Genomic DNA, 16,244 nt, shown 5'->3' with positions numbered 1-16,244 from the left:
TGAAGGAAGACTTTCATTTTCCTGGCAGGAATGCAAAGATTCTTTTTTCCTTCTTTTTTTTTTTCATCCTTTCTTCTATACGTCCTTCGCAAAGACAAAAGAGGTAAGACAACAGGATTTTTCTGCCTTCTGCCTTCTTAGTTCATTCATTCTGCTCAGTTTTTCCATATGCTCTGTAGATCTCCACTTGGGTGCTCCCATTGGGAGCTAACTCTCAGCAACTTCCCTGCCAAAGCAGTAGGTTCCCAGGGCCTTGTCTCACCAATCTTGGAGCACTGTTTTCTCCACCAGGCTCTGAATGGTCCCAGGCACAATACTCTAGCCTCCTTGAAGCTCTGGAGTTTGCCAGTCACAACTGTATTCCTGAAACCCTTGTTTTCCCTCTTCCTCTCCACCCATCAATCACACCCATGGTTGTACTGCCTTCTATACCAGAGGTGATAACAATGTCACTCCTTGCCCCCATATTTCCTCCTAAGACAGGTAGGCTATACTTCTCTTTCTCTTGGAGTCTGTCACTCAGCCCTGGAGGAAGGCTCTGATCGCCTGGCTCAACCCCTTCACCTCCAGGCCAAAGTGAATTTGACCGTGTCAGTCCAGAATCTTTCCCTAGGAATTTATTATTGGAAATAATGCTAGGCTTTGGGTTGCCACTTTGAGTCATATCCGTGTAGGAAGAGAAAACTGTTTTGCAGAGAGAGGGAAGAGGAGAAGAGGAAGAAGAAAGGAAGAAAAAGAAGGAGGGAGGGAAAGAAAATCAGTGGCTGAACAGAGAAAGGCAGAGAACAGAGATCCCATGTCTTTAGAGAAGTAGAGAGAATAGGCAAGATACATGATTTTCAAGTTCCTATACCTTCTCTCTTCTAAAGCCCCCACTCCTGTACCCTTCCAATAAAGTCACTTATTTGTTCAAGCTGGTTTTGATGAATCTGGTTTCTTACACCCAAAGGCCCACTTATCAAGTTATATCCATTAAGGTAAAAATGATAGTATTATAAATAATAATGATGATAATAGCTAGTATTCATTACACACTTACTATGTACCAGGCACAGTCCTAAACACTTTACTCACACAATCACATTCTTACAGCTATCTTGTGATATAGGAGTTATTTGATAAGAACATTGACACGACACAGGTTTGGCCATGTGTCTAGTTGCACAGCTATTAAGTGGCCCTAACTGACCTTTGAACCCAGTTCTGTCTTATTCTCCAAAACCACGTGCTATGAGCTAATACATAAAAAGCATTCCAAACAGCACGTGGCACATGCATACCACAGTTCACGATTGCTAAACCCTTAACGTGTTTTAGTCACTGGATAGGAGCAGCTACAGCATTTTTAAATTGCCATAGTAAAGCAATGTCAGGCAGGATCATGTAAAATCTTGCTACTCAGAGTGTAGTGGTTGGATGAGGAGCTTGGACATCAAACAGAACTTGTTGCAAATGCAAAGTCTTGGGCTCCACCCCATACCTACAACTGCATTTTAGCAAGATCCTGCCACTGATCTGTATGCCCAGTCAAGTTTGAGAAACTGTGCTAAGAGACTCAAAGCAGACGTTGCTGGTGAGCTAAGATAGTATTTAATTACATGGTTATTATAACTATGATACAGTCTCTAAGATAAATATTTAGCTGCAATATCAGGTGTCTAGAACTGAAGCTGAAAGATGAAAATCAGAACTAATGTTGAGGTTCTGCTAAACCCTGTCATTGAAAACGTAAGAATTTGTCAAGGAGTAACTGATTATTTCTCCACTTGAAGCATAACCTACACTATTTGCGTTCTCTTCAGCTATAAATAACTGTTTCTATATTGAACTATATTTTATTCCATTTTATTGTTTCTATAGACAAAACATGGGTCTATTTCACTTTAGTATTTTGACATATTAGATGCTTTCTTCAGCTACCCAGGTATCTTTCCAGCAGAGTATCCAATCTTGTGCTTGTTGTAAGAAGACCCTGTTGGATAAGCCCATCCTGCCAGCTTTTCTACAAGAATCTAAATTAAGAAATTATAAAAATGGACACAATGCTCATCTGCTTAAAATTGGTTCACACTTTGAGTGCCATGGGTGAAAACTTATCAAATTTTCAGAAAGCCAAATTCCAAAATCTGAAGTTTGAATGACAACAACTGCTATTAAGTTTAATCTTGAAAAATGTGTACAGCACTATATAGCACAGAGAACTATATTCAGTATCCTATGATAAACCATAATGGAAAAAATATGGAAAAAAAGAATATATATATATATATATATATATATATATATATATATATATATATATCTGAATCACTTTGCCGTACAGCAGAAATTAACACAATGTTGTAAATCAACTATACTTCAATTTAAAAAATGTTTAAATTTAAAAAAGAAAAGAAAAAGAAAAATGTGAAACTCTCAGGACATAATTGAGATCAACATCCCAGGAGTGAGCTGATGGAATCTGTGACTTAACATGAGGAAAACAGGTATTTCTTTATTTTCACACATGGTTTTCATTTACCTATTTGGGATTTAGCTTATGCACTCAAAATATGGATGTATCAGAAATCAACAATTTATTTATGGTGGATATAATAACGATGACAAATGGCACTCAAATAATGTCATATTTTTACCCTTTGTGCTACCATGGAAACCCTCCATGGGTCCATGAGTATGGTGTAAGATCTTGGATATGGGTAACTGGCTTTAAAGATACTTCTGCACCCACAGGCTTTATAAACACTTCCTATCTCCTGAAAAAGCTAAGTGTATAATGAAATTGTAGGGACCTCCCTGGTGGTGCAGTGGTTAGGAATCCACCAGCCAATGCAGGGGACACGGGTTTGAGCCCTGGTCCGGGAAGATCCCACATGCCACAGAGCAACTAAGCCCATGCACCACAGCTACTGAGCCTGTGCTCTAGAGCCTGCGAGCCACAACTACTGAGCCCATAAGCCACAACTACTGAAGCCCGCGTGCCTAGAGCCCATACTCCACACCAAGAGAAGCTCCCCAATGAGAAGCCCGCACACTGCAACGAAGAGCAGTCCCCGCTGGCCACAACTAGAAAAAGCCCGCATGCAGCAACGAAGACCCAACACAGCCAAGAATAAATAAATAAATTATTTTAAAATAAAAAAAGAAAATTGTAGAAAAACTGGCATGTAATATAGCATTTCCAATCTATTATCAGTAAATGTTGTGAGACATGCTTTTGTGAAACCAGAGAGGTCAGATACAAAGAGAACAAAGGGAATATTTATCATATATAATGATTAGAGAAAGACGACAAGCCAGGACTGGCATTTTTATTCTGGATTTAACATAAATTCTTTTAAAACTATTATAAAGTGACCAAGACTAGGGACTAGGGCTTCATGTGGATGGGAATAAGGAAAGTAAATACTAAAAAGGGCACTATAGGGAAGCAGTTTCCTTGACTATTCTTAACTTCTGGGAGCAAGAAATTTTGTGAAGGATGAAAAGATTTAGGTGGCCTGGGATTTTACAGGTCCTTGTAAGTGATAGCACGCAGATGGAAAACCTAGCCTATATATATATATATATATATATATATATATATATTCATATATATATTCATTCATATATGTATTCATATATATGAATCATTTTTCTGTATACCTGAAACTAATACAACATTGTAAATCAAATCAACTACACTTCAAAAAAAAAAAAAAGAAACTTCATTGAACTGAAACAAAAAGAAAGAAAAGAAAACCAAGCTCAATGTCATCTGCGAAGGGGCAGATACTCAAACGGCACATTATTCTAACCACGGGACCCCTCAGCCTGTGTCATCTCACCACCTCCCAGACCCCTTCCCCCACAGCTACCCAGATTCAAACCTAAATAATTGGAAAGCAACGCTCTGTGAGATTTCCAAAGTTCCCTATCAGTTGTGTGCAAGCACCTTGCTTTCTCTTCTCCCCTACACAGTTCCCCTCTTGCACCTTCATCTCCTTCCTCCCTTTCCTTTCCCCTCCCTCTTTCTTCAGCCTCCCTGGTCCCTTACTCACCTCTCCTCTTATTCATTCCAACCCTGGAGCAACCAGGCTATCTCCTATTCTGTGTCCTATACTGCTGAGGTGATTCTTAATGAAATAAATTTCAGGACCCCTACTGACTGGATCCATGACAAGTGAATCATTTATAGGAGCAGCCGGGCCCTGCCCAGCACAGGACCGTCTTTCATCCTTTCTCTATGTGCTTTTTCCACTCCTGCCCCACCTTAGCCCTCTCACCTCTAACTCACTGGAGGATACCAGCTGTGAATTCCTTTGGCTTCTTTCTTCTTTCTTTCTCCTATATTCTTCTTGGAGAATAGAAGAGTCTCCTCACTTTCTTAAGGTATATCTCAGAAGTTATCACACTTTAGTTATTATTCTTGGAGGGATCTCTCAAAGGATTCCCTCGTCTCCCAAAGCAGAGTCTCATCCTCTCTCACCTGCAAAATCCTGAATTGGCCTACCCATTAGCTCTCCCTTCTCTCTGCCACCCTTTACATTTTTTTTTTTTTTTTTTTTTTTTTTTGCAGTACGCGGGCCTCTCACTGTTGTGGCCTTTCCCGTTGCGGAGCACAGGCTCCGGATGCACAGGCCCAGCGGCCATGGCTCACGGGCCCAGCTGCTCCGCGGCACGTGGGATCTTCCCGGACCGGGGCACGAACCCGCGTCCCCTGCATCGGCAGGCGGACTCTCAACCACTGCACCACCAGGGAAGCCCCACCCTTTACATTTTATGTTTATCAGAAGTTTTTTTCTTTTTATGCTTGTAGCCCTCGATTCAAATGTTTTCAATAATCTTTCCATCCTCAATGATTGTTGGATTTTCTGTGACTTAAGAAAAAGGGAAAGAAGAACCTTTGTAAAGATGGTTATTAGAAACTTTGTAACAAGAAGGGCAGCCTTTTTGTTTATGAGTCTGAAACTGAACAGGTTTGACTTTCCTAGAATTGTCTGTCACTTCTCAAATTATATATAAATTGTTGGCTATTTTTTTAAAAGCCTAAGGAGAGCAGAACATTTGGGAAGCTTCTGAAATACTCTGACTATCAGTACCTTCAAGACCTGGCTCAAAATTTTCTCTCTTGATAGAAGGCTTTGGGAATAACACTTTCTATACTCAATCTTTTTTAGTAGTGGCCACTAACAGTTAATTTTCCTATCAGTGCCCTGTACTAGTGTGTATTTTGTCATAGAATGGTGGTTAAATGTGTGGCCTTTAGGGATAGATGGCTTCAGTTTAAATCCCAGTTTCTACTGTATGACTCTGAATGAGTTACTTAACCTCTCTGTGCCTTCGTTTCACCACTTATAAAATAGGGATATTGGGGCTTCCCTGGTGGCGCAGTGGTTGAGAGTCCGCCTGCCGATGCAGGGGACGCGGGTTCGTGCCACGGTCCGGGAGGATCCCACGTGCCGCAGAGCGTCTGGGCCCGTGAGCCATGGCCGCTGGGCCTGCGCGTCCGGAGCCTGTGCTCCACAACAGGAGAGGCCACAACAGAGAGAGGCCCGCGTAGCGCAAAAAAAAAAAAAAAAAAAAAGGGATATGACTGTCAATTACCGTAGGATATTTTAAGGATTAAAGGACCCAGCACTGTGCATAGTGCTGAGTATATAGGAAAGGCTTATTATTATTGCTATTGTTATATGTTATTATCATGGTTAACCCTGTAAGTTCTTTGCATTTCCAACTAAATTGTTAATCTCTTCAAGTCAGACATTTACATCATTAATGAAATAAAAAACAAATTAATACAAAATGTTTGAGGTAAGTCAAAGATATGAAACATATTCTTTTCATAACTTTAAGGCATTTATATTTGGTATTTAAGCATCAATAAATACTTACATGTTATTGGGTTTTAGATGGTATTTTATTTTTTCCTTTATTAAATCTAGTCCAATGTATTACAAATAGAAAGTTAACACAGTCGACAAACAATAACTGAATACATAAATTATTTCTCAAAAGCACAATTTTGATTTAAAATACAACTTAAACATATTTCAAATCTAAAATATGTGGCATGTAAAAGCAGTGTTTACAAAATCAACCTTTTTTATCTCATTTTAAAAAGTCTGTGGTGGGGCTTCCCTGGTGGCGCAGTGGTTGAGAGTCCGCCTGCCGATGCAGGGGACACGGGTTCGTGTCCCGGTCGGCGAAGATCCCACATGCTGTGGAGCGGCTGGGCCCGTGAGCCATGGCCGCTGGGCCTGCGCGTCCGGAGCCTGTGCTCCGCAATGGGAGAGGCCACACAGTGAGAGGCCCGAGTACCACAAAAAAAAAAAAAAAAAAAAAATCTGTGGTCCACTTAGGACAAGTATCTTCTCCAAATGCCTAATAAAGTGTGAAGTTTTCTGAAAGTACTTAATGGTATTTAGACTAAGTGTACTTTTCCAAACACTCACATTATGGGTTAATGCATTTGCAACAGACTTCTGAATGAGGTTACATATTGCTTATGTTGCAAATGAAAAACAGGAAGAGTGAGGAGTTAGGACCTATTGAGTACCAATGGAAGTCAATGTTTTCTTCCACTTCCCTCTCTCTCTTAATAGAAAATAATCCCAGTCAGTACCATCCTAATCAAAGAATATGAAAATGTTTCATGTTAAGACTTGGAATTATAGAATCATATATGGATGGGAAAAAAAATCAAATCCAACTCCCTTATTTTATAGTTGAGAAAACTGAGGCCTGTAGCATTCATTTCAATTGAGACTTGTTTTCAAAACAACATTCATGCCCTTGAGTTACTTACTCTAGTTTTATCATTTATTTTCATGCTGTTTTATTGACCACAACTCAAAATACCAGTGTGCTCACAATGCCATGTGTTTGGATATGGTCCTTTCTACATGTGTCCCTGGAAAGGACTGTCTGGTCCTTGTGGGGAATTTTCCTTTGTGGTATCAAAGCCAGGAGCTCCAGGTTTTCCTTTGAGCATTTTTTAAGAGAACATTATCATGTAACATCTGGGGCCAGAAAGAAATCTTTATGGTATATATTTTACAGATATTTTCTTCTGGGATTTTTTTCTTCAAAGAGAAAAGCCTTTGTGACTATTTCACATAAAGCATATGTTAATTAATAAATTGTCAAGATTGCTAGATTCATCCCTGTGTGGGCCCATTTAAATATGTCCCTCAATAGCTAATTCATTTTCCAATCAAACTTGCTCAACTACAATGTTGAAGTGCATTGCTCTAAAATTTGATACATTCAAGCCATGAAAATGAGTTTTTGAATAAATGTAGTATTCAAGGAAGTCTCAACCAGTATTGTTAGGGTACTTACCAGAGATATTTGTGACTAATCACTTTCTTCTTTTTTTTTTTTGCGGTATGCGGGCCTCTCACTGTTGTGGCCTCTCCCGTTGCGGAGCACAGGTTCCGGACGACGCGCAGGCTCAGCAGCCATGGCTCACGGGCCCAGCCGCTCCGCGGCATGTGGGATCTTCCCGGGCCGGGGCACGAACCCGTATCCGCTGCATCGGCAGGCGGACTCGCAACCACTGCGCCACCAGAGAAGCCCTGTGACTAATCACTTTAACCTAAAGAAATAGGATTGGTAATAAAACCCCCAAAGCACACCTTAATCACTTTGGAGTTGAAATCGTCTTTACATCTATCTATATAAATTTATATTTAATATTCGTTATTTCCTGAACAATATGTTTTTATTTATTTTTTATTGCAGACTTTGATCTTTAATTAAATGTACTGGACAGGAGGATTTGGGGACCCTGCGTTGTCTGTAAGTGGTAGGTAACAAATTGTGCTGAAGCAACGTCAAGTATCAACTACTAATACTTTTACAAAGCCCTTTTAGAAATTTTCACGTTGATGTTACCAATTGACGTCGGTTTATTAGCATTTGGTTAATTAAGAGAAACCATATTGAAATAAAAGCGGAAAGGCAGACTAGAAGGACAGAAAGAGACTCTCCCCATTTCCCTCCCCACCCTCCCTCCTTTGAAAGCTTTCTGGGAGCAGCAGGTTCCTGCAAGTGCCAGGAATCCGGTCTCTGGTGAAGCGCGGAGCGCTGCAACGCCAGGGCTTTCCCAGTTGGGGACTACAGGGGGACTACAGGCTGCTTGGAACGTGCAAACACCTGGCGTGGTTCTTGAGGGCCCTAGAGACTTGAGTCTCATTCCGGTCCGCTCCAGGGTTGTAGGCAGAAGGCTCTGAGCGGTCAGAGGGGTTTCCTGTGTGTCAGCAACATCACTCTGCCGAGATAGCTGGCGGAAGAGCCACGGAGCGCTCTCGGACCAATCGCTCTCCAGCAGCCAGCCCTACCCCTGACCCTGACCGAGCGCGCCCTGACCGCCGACTCTGGTGAAGACCGGCTCTCCCAGAAGCCGCCTCCGGCCCCGGGCGAACTTCGCGCAGGCACGCCCCTCGCCTCCCGGAGGAGCGCGGACTCGCCCGGGTGCCCAAACTCCGCCCATCCTCGCGGGGAGCCCGGCTCGCCCTCCCGCCGCCTGCACTCAAGTAGGTCTCTAGAAGAGCCTGCGAGCTAACACAGACGGCGAGCCGGACGCGATCCAGAAGCACACGAGTCTGCGACCACGCGCGCTCCGATGGCCCCCAGACGCTGAGAGCCGGGGGCGCGGAGGCGGCGGCGCGGGCCCTAGAGCCGAGCTGCTGGCTTGCAAGGTAGGGCGCAGGAAGATGCCCAAACGAAGTTGATCTTTGGGGGAAGGAGGTTGGGGCGCGCCCTCCCCATCTCAGCGAGTTTGGCTCGACCTCACTGAGCCCCCGGCGCGCTCTCCGGCGCGAACCCGCGGTCCCTCGGGAAAGCGCAGTCGGAAAGTTGTCGGCGGCGGTGTCCGTAGCGCCCTGTTGTGTAACCTCGGCGCTGCCAGCCTCACCGGGAAGTTGCTGGTCCTCCGGCCAGCCCGGTTCGGTCGCGGCCCGGGGCAGATTTCATGGCCCGCGGCGAACGCGGGGCCGGAGCCGGCGTGGGCGAGCCCCTGCTTGACCCCTCCCGCAGAGTTCCCCGGCGCCCCCTCCCGTCTGCTCGCCCGCCTTTCCGATGCTCGCTGCGCCCCTCGCCGCCGCCCTCTTGCCGCCGCTCGCCCCTTGGAGCCGCCGCCTAAGTCGGGGAGGAGAGAATGACCGAGGTGCTGTGGCCGGCGGTCCCCAATGGGACGGACGCTGCCTTCCTGGCCGGCCCGGGCTCGCCCTGGGGGAACAGCACAGTGGCCTCCACCGCCGCCGTCGCCTCTCCGTTCAAATGCGCGCTGACCAAGACAGGCTTCCAGTTCTACTACCTGCCAGCTGTCTACATCTTGGTGTTCATTGTCGGCTTCCTGGGCAACAGCGTGGCCATCTGGATGTTCGTCTTCCACATGAAGCCGTGGAGCGGCATCTCCGTGTACATGTTCAACTTGGCCTTGGCGGACTTCTTGTACGTGCTGACTCTGCCGGCGCTCATCTTCTACTACTTCAATAAGACCGACTGGATCTTCGGGGATGCCATGTGCAAGCTGCAGAGGTTCATCTTCCATGTGAATCTCTATGGCAGCATCTTGTTCCTGACCTGCATCAGCGCGCACCGGTACAGCGGTGTGGTGTACCCGCTCAAGTCCCTGGGCAGGCTGAAGAAGAAGAACGCAGTCTATATCAGCGTGCTGGTGTGGCTCATCGTGGTGGTGGGGATCTCCCCCATCCTCTTCTATTCCGGCACCGGGATCCGGAAAAACAAAACCATCACCTGCTATGACACCACCTCAGACGAGTACCTGCGAAGTTATTTCATCTACAGCATGTGCACGACTGTGGCCATGTTCTGTGTCCCTTTGGTGCTGATTTTGGGCTGTTACGGATTAATTGTGAGAGCTTTGATTTACAAAGACCTGGACAATTCGCCTCTGAGGAGGAAATCTATTTACTTGGTGATTATTGTACTGACTGTTTTTGCTGTGTCTTACATCCCTTTCCACGTGATGAAAACAATGAATTTGAGGGCCCGGCTGGATTTTCAGACCCCAGAAATGTGTGCTTTCAATGACAGGGTTTATGCCACGTATCAGGTGACAAGAGGTCTAGCAAGTCTCAACAGTTGTGTGGACCCCATTCTCTATTTCTTGGCAGGAGATACCTTCAGAAGGAGACTCTCCCGAGCCACCAGGAAAGCTTCCAGAAGAAGTGAGGCAAATTTGCAGTCCAAGAGTGAAGACATGACTCTCAATATTTTATCCGAGTTCAAGCAGAACGGAGATACAAGCTTGTGAAGACGCAAGAATCCCCCAACACCCACTTTTGTAACATGGTAGGATGCTTAATAGAGCCAAGTGCTTTTTTCCCCTTTAAGTTTCTAGTAAGATTAGAGAAAATTCAAACCAAGAAAGCAGTGAGTTTAAAAAAAAGAAATAGAAGTGGAAATGCCTACACCCACACTTAGCTTGTTTGGGTTTGCTTTCAAGGACTTCCTTCTTTCTCACCAGAAGTATGTAACATAAAATAATACTATCCTTAAATATTTACTTTCTCTTCTGCCTTTAAAATTTGCAAGCTCTTCTGTTTCAAGTTTACATGAGTACTGGAGCTATTTGGATATTAATAACTTCTCCAAGAAAACTGACCACCTGAAACTTGAGTTTGTGATTCATCTAGTCTTTATTGTTTTTAATAATCTGAGGTGGGAACAAATTGAAACTTCACATCCTCAAATTACTGTAGTACAGCAGAATACTAAACTCGGTTCACTCGGTAGCAGATGAACAGATTGCAGCTGGGTGTTTCTTGGTCCTGTAAGCATAGGTGATGGCTGGCTGAATTACTTTGGAGAATTGAATAGAAAAATCAAGTCAATGAATTGACAAGTCTCAAAAGTGATTATCTCCCAGTGATTTCTAGAAAACTGCTCACTCTGCGTTGGGTGCTAAATGTTTGGTGGTGGAATCCTGTATATATTATCTGACAGGTAAAATGCCTTCAAAATAATCAAAGTGCATGTACTTTCCTTTGTAAACACCACAAACTCTGTTAGACTTCCTGTGACAAAGAGCATTTACTTGCACCACTGCTGTGCAGTGCCCTAGGAGTGTGTTTGTGTTCCAGTACAAATGCTCACTTCCATCTGTAAAAACAGTTTTCAAAATCACAGATAAATTACAGACCAAGGTTGAATAACTGTTAGCGAGTTGAGGGATGTTGGGCAGGCGGGAGAGCGGCTGACAGTCATCCATAATGCATAGCCGGCAAACATATTCTCGAACGTATGAGGCAACTGGGAGTGGGGAGAAGACATTTTTAGAATAAGGACTTTAGTTTAAATTAATTATGGTGTAAAGGCCCTTTTTTTGTTTTGTTTTGCTTTTGCTCCTTCCAAATGCTGGAAAACATTAAATGCAATATAAAAAGAAGAAGGAAGAATGTGTATGGGTTGTGTTGGTAGAATGAAATGCTGTGATGCTTCACTGGATCTTACAGCCTCATATGTGAAGGAAAAAACTCCAGACATATGGGAAAGGGAAATATGAGGAATTAAATTCAAGTACTTGAAGTACCACAGCACTAAAGAGTAAGGTATAGAAACTACTAATCAGACTAGCAATAGTTTAACCAGACAATGTTTTCTTTTATATTTTCCCTCTGCTGGGCAGTAATGACAAATCTGTAAAATACTTCAATAACTTTAATAACGATTTTCAGTGAATATTGAATTGCGGCATTTCTAGCCTTTGAAATGGTCAAATTCGATATAATGCCGAATAATGAGGTGAGGTGACAATTTCCAACACCAAATAAATAAATCCAGTGTCAAAGGAATTTTTAATGGTGAAGGTACCCCCAACAAAGCCAATATCAGAGTCTGCAGCTGATGGTGGGGTAACTTGTTTGAAAGCACTTTATATGTAGAGCAGTTTGGGGCTGTGCCTCAAGGTGAGAACCCTAGCGCCCTGTGGGACCTGGTGACAGGGCAGTCAGAGCTGGGCTTCAGTTCTTGCAGAACCTCAGTGGACTGCAGATTTGTGAGCCCTAAAGTTTCTTCCTAGACTTGCTCCAGCCACTAAGATCAATGAAGAAAAGCTGTGTTTAGCCATCCTAAAGAGTGCTGCTTTTTCACAGGTTCAGTCTTAAAGCAAAGAATTATAGAAACCAAGTCAAGAAGAAACCTTCTAGATGTCCTACCTACACCTCCCCATTTTGAGAAAAGAGAAGGGTTAGCTAGGTTCTCATTTGGTTAGGGCCCTGCAGTGTTGTCTGTTGTGGAATCCTAAAAGAAAAAGACTAAGATTTGTCATGAGTGTGTTACCCCTGTCAAATATCATGTTCAGTGAGACACAATTAATATCACTAAATTGTCCAAAATGGAAATGTCAAAGCCCGTATCATCCTTAAACTCGAAGGCTAATGGTACACATTTCTATAATATTCCCTCACCATTTACTTTAGTGTTCTTCCTTTTAGGTCTGATGCCCAGGCTGGTTTACAGTATGTGTTAAGTACGTTGTTTCAGCTTCCAGAGAACTTTCTTTTGGTCCAGTGTGGAGGTGAACAGTGACTAGAAGTGCTCTTTTACTCCTTGGCATGCTTTTTCCAGAGTGTTTCTTCTTTAGCTTCATACATCACATGGTAGACAATGATGACATGCAGATGCCTGCCTAATAGTGACAAGAATGATCTCTCCAACCCCTTCCAGGCACAAATTGGTCTCTGGGACGAGTCTGCTAATGGTGATCTATTGGCTGAAGATCTGATTCATGATATATGATAAGAGTAGGTATTTTAAGAGTAAAGGCAGAAATCTACTGGCATTTTGATAAAAGAGTCAAAATTACAGAACTTAGCAGTTAACTAAATTTCACACTACAAAACTGTTTGAATGCCAAGCTCAAGGCGTTTTATGGCTCATCAGTTGGCATCTTTGACTCTTTGAACATCAATGTTTGCACCTGTTTGCAAACAATGCTTGCACTTGTTTGCATCAGTGTTTGCACTGAAATGCTAAAAACACAGACCAAGAAGAGATACAGCATGAGAGTAGGATTTGGAGTTAAAATGGTGACACTGCCACTTGGCCAGCTGTGGAACTCTTGACCCTGGCAAGCCCACTCTCCGTGGATTAAAAGGGTTAGATGACATCCATCTGTTGGGGCCTTAGGGGATGTGGTAAAGCCAGAGGTGCATGAAGTCTGCTACTGTATTTTCCAGGACTGTTCAATTCCAGTCCTTGACTGAAAATTCATACAAAGTTCACCGACTGTGATATGGATATGACCTGTAGGTTTTCTCAGTCTCCTCAGGGCAGTGCACTACATTGCCTTTGGATACAAGAGATGTCAGTGCTTATAGCACTGTAGCAGCTTGTAGCAGCTGGAATTGGACTAGTGACAATAAAGATTTGTAATTAGTTAGAGATGTAGTGAAGCTTTAACTTTGCTGGTCAAATTGTAACTATCATAATAGTATTTATTGATGAAGCTCACAGCCCTCCCATTGTACAGACTGAAGAACTTTCTTGAAAGTTCCAACATACTGAGGTGAATTATATTTATTACAATGTATAATATTAATATGTCACACTGGTGTATTTTACATAATATATGATGCATAAAACATGAGAGTTACTGTGTATTATGATGCTTTCCAAATATCAGTATCTTGAAATGTTTAGGTCTTCAGATTTCTTTTATCTAAAATACGAAAATCTGTTTTGTGATACAAGTGATTCATCTTCTCTACAAATGCTTTTGCACGTTTTTCTTTTTATTTAGGGTTCTTTCTACATAGACACAGTTTGGTGCCAATCGATAGTAAATACAAAATATCTTAGCCAGACTGGGTCTGTACTGTCTACATTTTATATACTATTGCAGAAAAGTTTATATTGTCTTTTTAATACATTTGGAATTGTGTCCCCAAATACAGTCAGAGCTTCCCATTCCAAATGCAAAAGCCTTGTCCTAAATTCAAAGGAGATCTCTTACGTTTTAGCAGTATGGTGAGATGGGCATTACAGATACAACATTAGAGTTTGAGGAAATACTTTAGGGAGATGGGGAGAGAAAGAGGCAGCTGATGTAATCAGTTACTGTGCTCAATTCCGCTTCAATTTTTATTTTGTGTTTCAAGGTGAAATAGTATAATCTTAATTTCTGTGAGATGGAGTTTCTAAGTAACACACTACCAGCAAGTTCAACACTGCTAGTAATTTTATTGTTTTCTTTGTTCATTTGATAACTTTAATTCCAATTTTTACAGTAATAACTGTATATTATTTAGCTGCTGAATCCTGTTTCAGTTTTTTAGTTCTGTTGTACATTGTATTATACACATCATTACAAATTAATATGAAGGGGAATATATGTTACATATCAAAAATTGTGAATTTGAATTCTAGTATGTTTTAGTGCTTTTGCCAAAATGTTTATTTTTATAATATCTGTAATTTTAATATAGATAACTGAACTAGATTTCTTTGTGATTAATAGTGCCATTGAATGAGCAGTATGGAAACAGTGTTACTTGACATTTTGAGCTTTCTCAGGTTTATCGAAATCAATGGTAGCTTAACAGATTCCAGACTAATTGTGCATAATTGTGTTTTAAAGGAATGTATATTTCCTATAAGTTTGCATGCAGGAGTGTACAGCTTGGAATGTGTGTGTGTGTGTGTGTGTGTGTGTGTGTGTGTGTGTGTGTCCATGGCATGGCAGCCAACTTCGTATCTGCTGTTGGTAATAACAGCAGAGCTTTGATATAATCATGGTCATTAGAATTGTACCTACCATAGACAGTTAAAACTGAAAAAGTCTCAATAAAACTATGAAATGTGGTCTGGTGGCTTCTATGTTATTATAGTACTAATACTTACAAGTTTCCCCAAATTTTGACGTGTACCATTATACCAGCTGGCAAATATTGGCAATACTACTTACTAGTATCCTACTAATACTAGGATATATTGAATCAGCGCAGGCATCTCTTAACATGTAGCCTGGACTGTAAGAAGTGAAGTGTTAAAGAAAGAATCCTGGTGCAAGGTAACTGATAAGATCATCATTATTTGATATTTAAATATTAATAGGAACTTGATTTAATTCTTTGAGGAAAATATGGAACACAATCTTAATACATATTTCTCATACTAGTGTTCTGTGTTTAAAATGTTAGCTGTAATCTAATATAATGTAATGCCTCCTCTAATTTTTTAATCCATGGAGGTAGTGATTCTAATAATCCTTTGTGGTTTCTGTTTATCTATTAGCCTACATTGCCTACTTCTCTCAAGTTTATATATTGATAGACACACACACACACACACACACACACATGCACACATATATATGTTGCTATGCAGTGAAAAGCTATACCTGGAATGGACACATGCTTAAAGCATTACTTTTTTTCCTTAGTGGGGAAGGTAAGTGCACTATGGTCCTGCACTGGATTTTTTGGTTGTCTGCTGAGACAGGTGCCCTATCACAGAATCCTGTGGGTAGAAAAATGCAAATCTCTTGCAGCCCCTAAGATACTGTCACTCAGTTTTAACTCCTTAATTGACTATACTATCCAGACTTCACCACTCAGGAGTCCTCACTTACTAACATCAGCTTTGGCAGAGTTTTGTGGCTATGTATATGTGTGTGTGTGTGTGTAAGTTTGTTTAGTGCATACACAGAAATTATACAGATAATTATCTTTCTGACTTAAGAAGAATTTACCATAACGCTTTGGGCACCCTGTGATTTTCAAAATCACTTTGGGATTATAGTCAGAGAAACTTCTCTATCCACAAGTAAATATACTGTGTTTAAATTCTCTTTTTTACTTTAATGAACTGGGAAGTTTATATTTTCTTTTCAGGAGGTTTAGACTTTTGCTGCCAGATATGGTCAGAGTTTCTATTTCCAAATGTAAAAAACATGTCCTAAATTCAAAATAGATCTGTTATGGTTTAAAAGTCTGATGGATGGCCATTAAAGACACAACATATGTCACTAGAAATCCATGTAAATATTAATACTGTGCTTACTTGATTTAACCCTGCAAGGTTATATTGCTTTGGGGTAGACCCTAGGGCCTAACATCCCCAGCCAGCATGGTTTCTGGGACCGATGATCCAAACAACAGCTGTGGATGGAGTCAGGCCCCTGGGCTGAGCAGCTGACAGCACTGAAGCCCCATAGAAATGGATGTGGGTAAGGAGTAGGGGTGATGGGAGGCATGTGGGAGCAGTCAGTACTGCATAGAGGGGGAAAAATG

General features: G+C 41.9%; 1 protein-coding gene and 1 long non-coding RNA gene across 3 annotated transcripts in view; one reads left to right on the top strand and one right to left on the bottom strand.

The window, feature by feature from the left end:
- Nucleotides 1-16,244, bottom strand: part of LOC309822723 — a 262,605-nt gene that overhangs the window by 31,430 nt on the left and 214,931 nt on the right. The window lies entirely within an intron of this gene.
- P2RY1 (purinergic receptor P2Y1) lies at nucleotides 9,049-14,814 on the top strand. 2 transcript variants are annotated; one of them, XR_014296757.1, is made up of 2 exons: nucleotides 9,049-10,956; nucleotides 12,447-14,814. XR_014296757.1 is itself a non-coding variant. In XM_082654570.1 (2 exons), exon 1 carries the CDS (start codon nucleotides 9,143-9,145, stop codon nucleotides 10,262-10,264), a length of 1,122 nt encoding a protein of 373 aa, XP_082510696.1. In that variant the 5' UTR covers nucleotides 9,049-9,142; the 3' UTR covers nucleotides 10,265-10,302; nucleotides 12,447-14,814. The 2 variants fall into 2 exon arrangements, 1 of the variants encoding a protein (XP_082510696.1); XM_082654570.1 differs by having other exon boundaries at nucleotides 9,049-10,302.

This window comes from Grampus griseus (assembly GCF_964374135.1).
Source record: "Grampus griseus genome assembly, chromosome: 5".
NCBI classification, from domain to species: Eukaryota; Metazoa; Chordata; class Mammalia; order Artiodactyla; family Delphinidae; genus Grampus; species Grampus griseus.
This window is presented reverse-complemented; position numbering and strand designations above follow the sequence as displayed.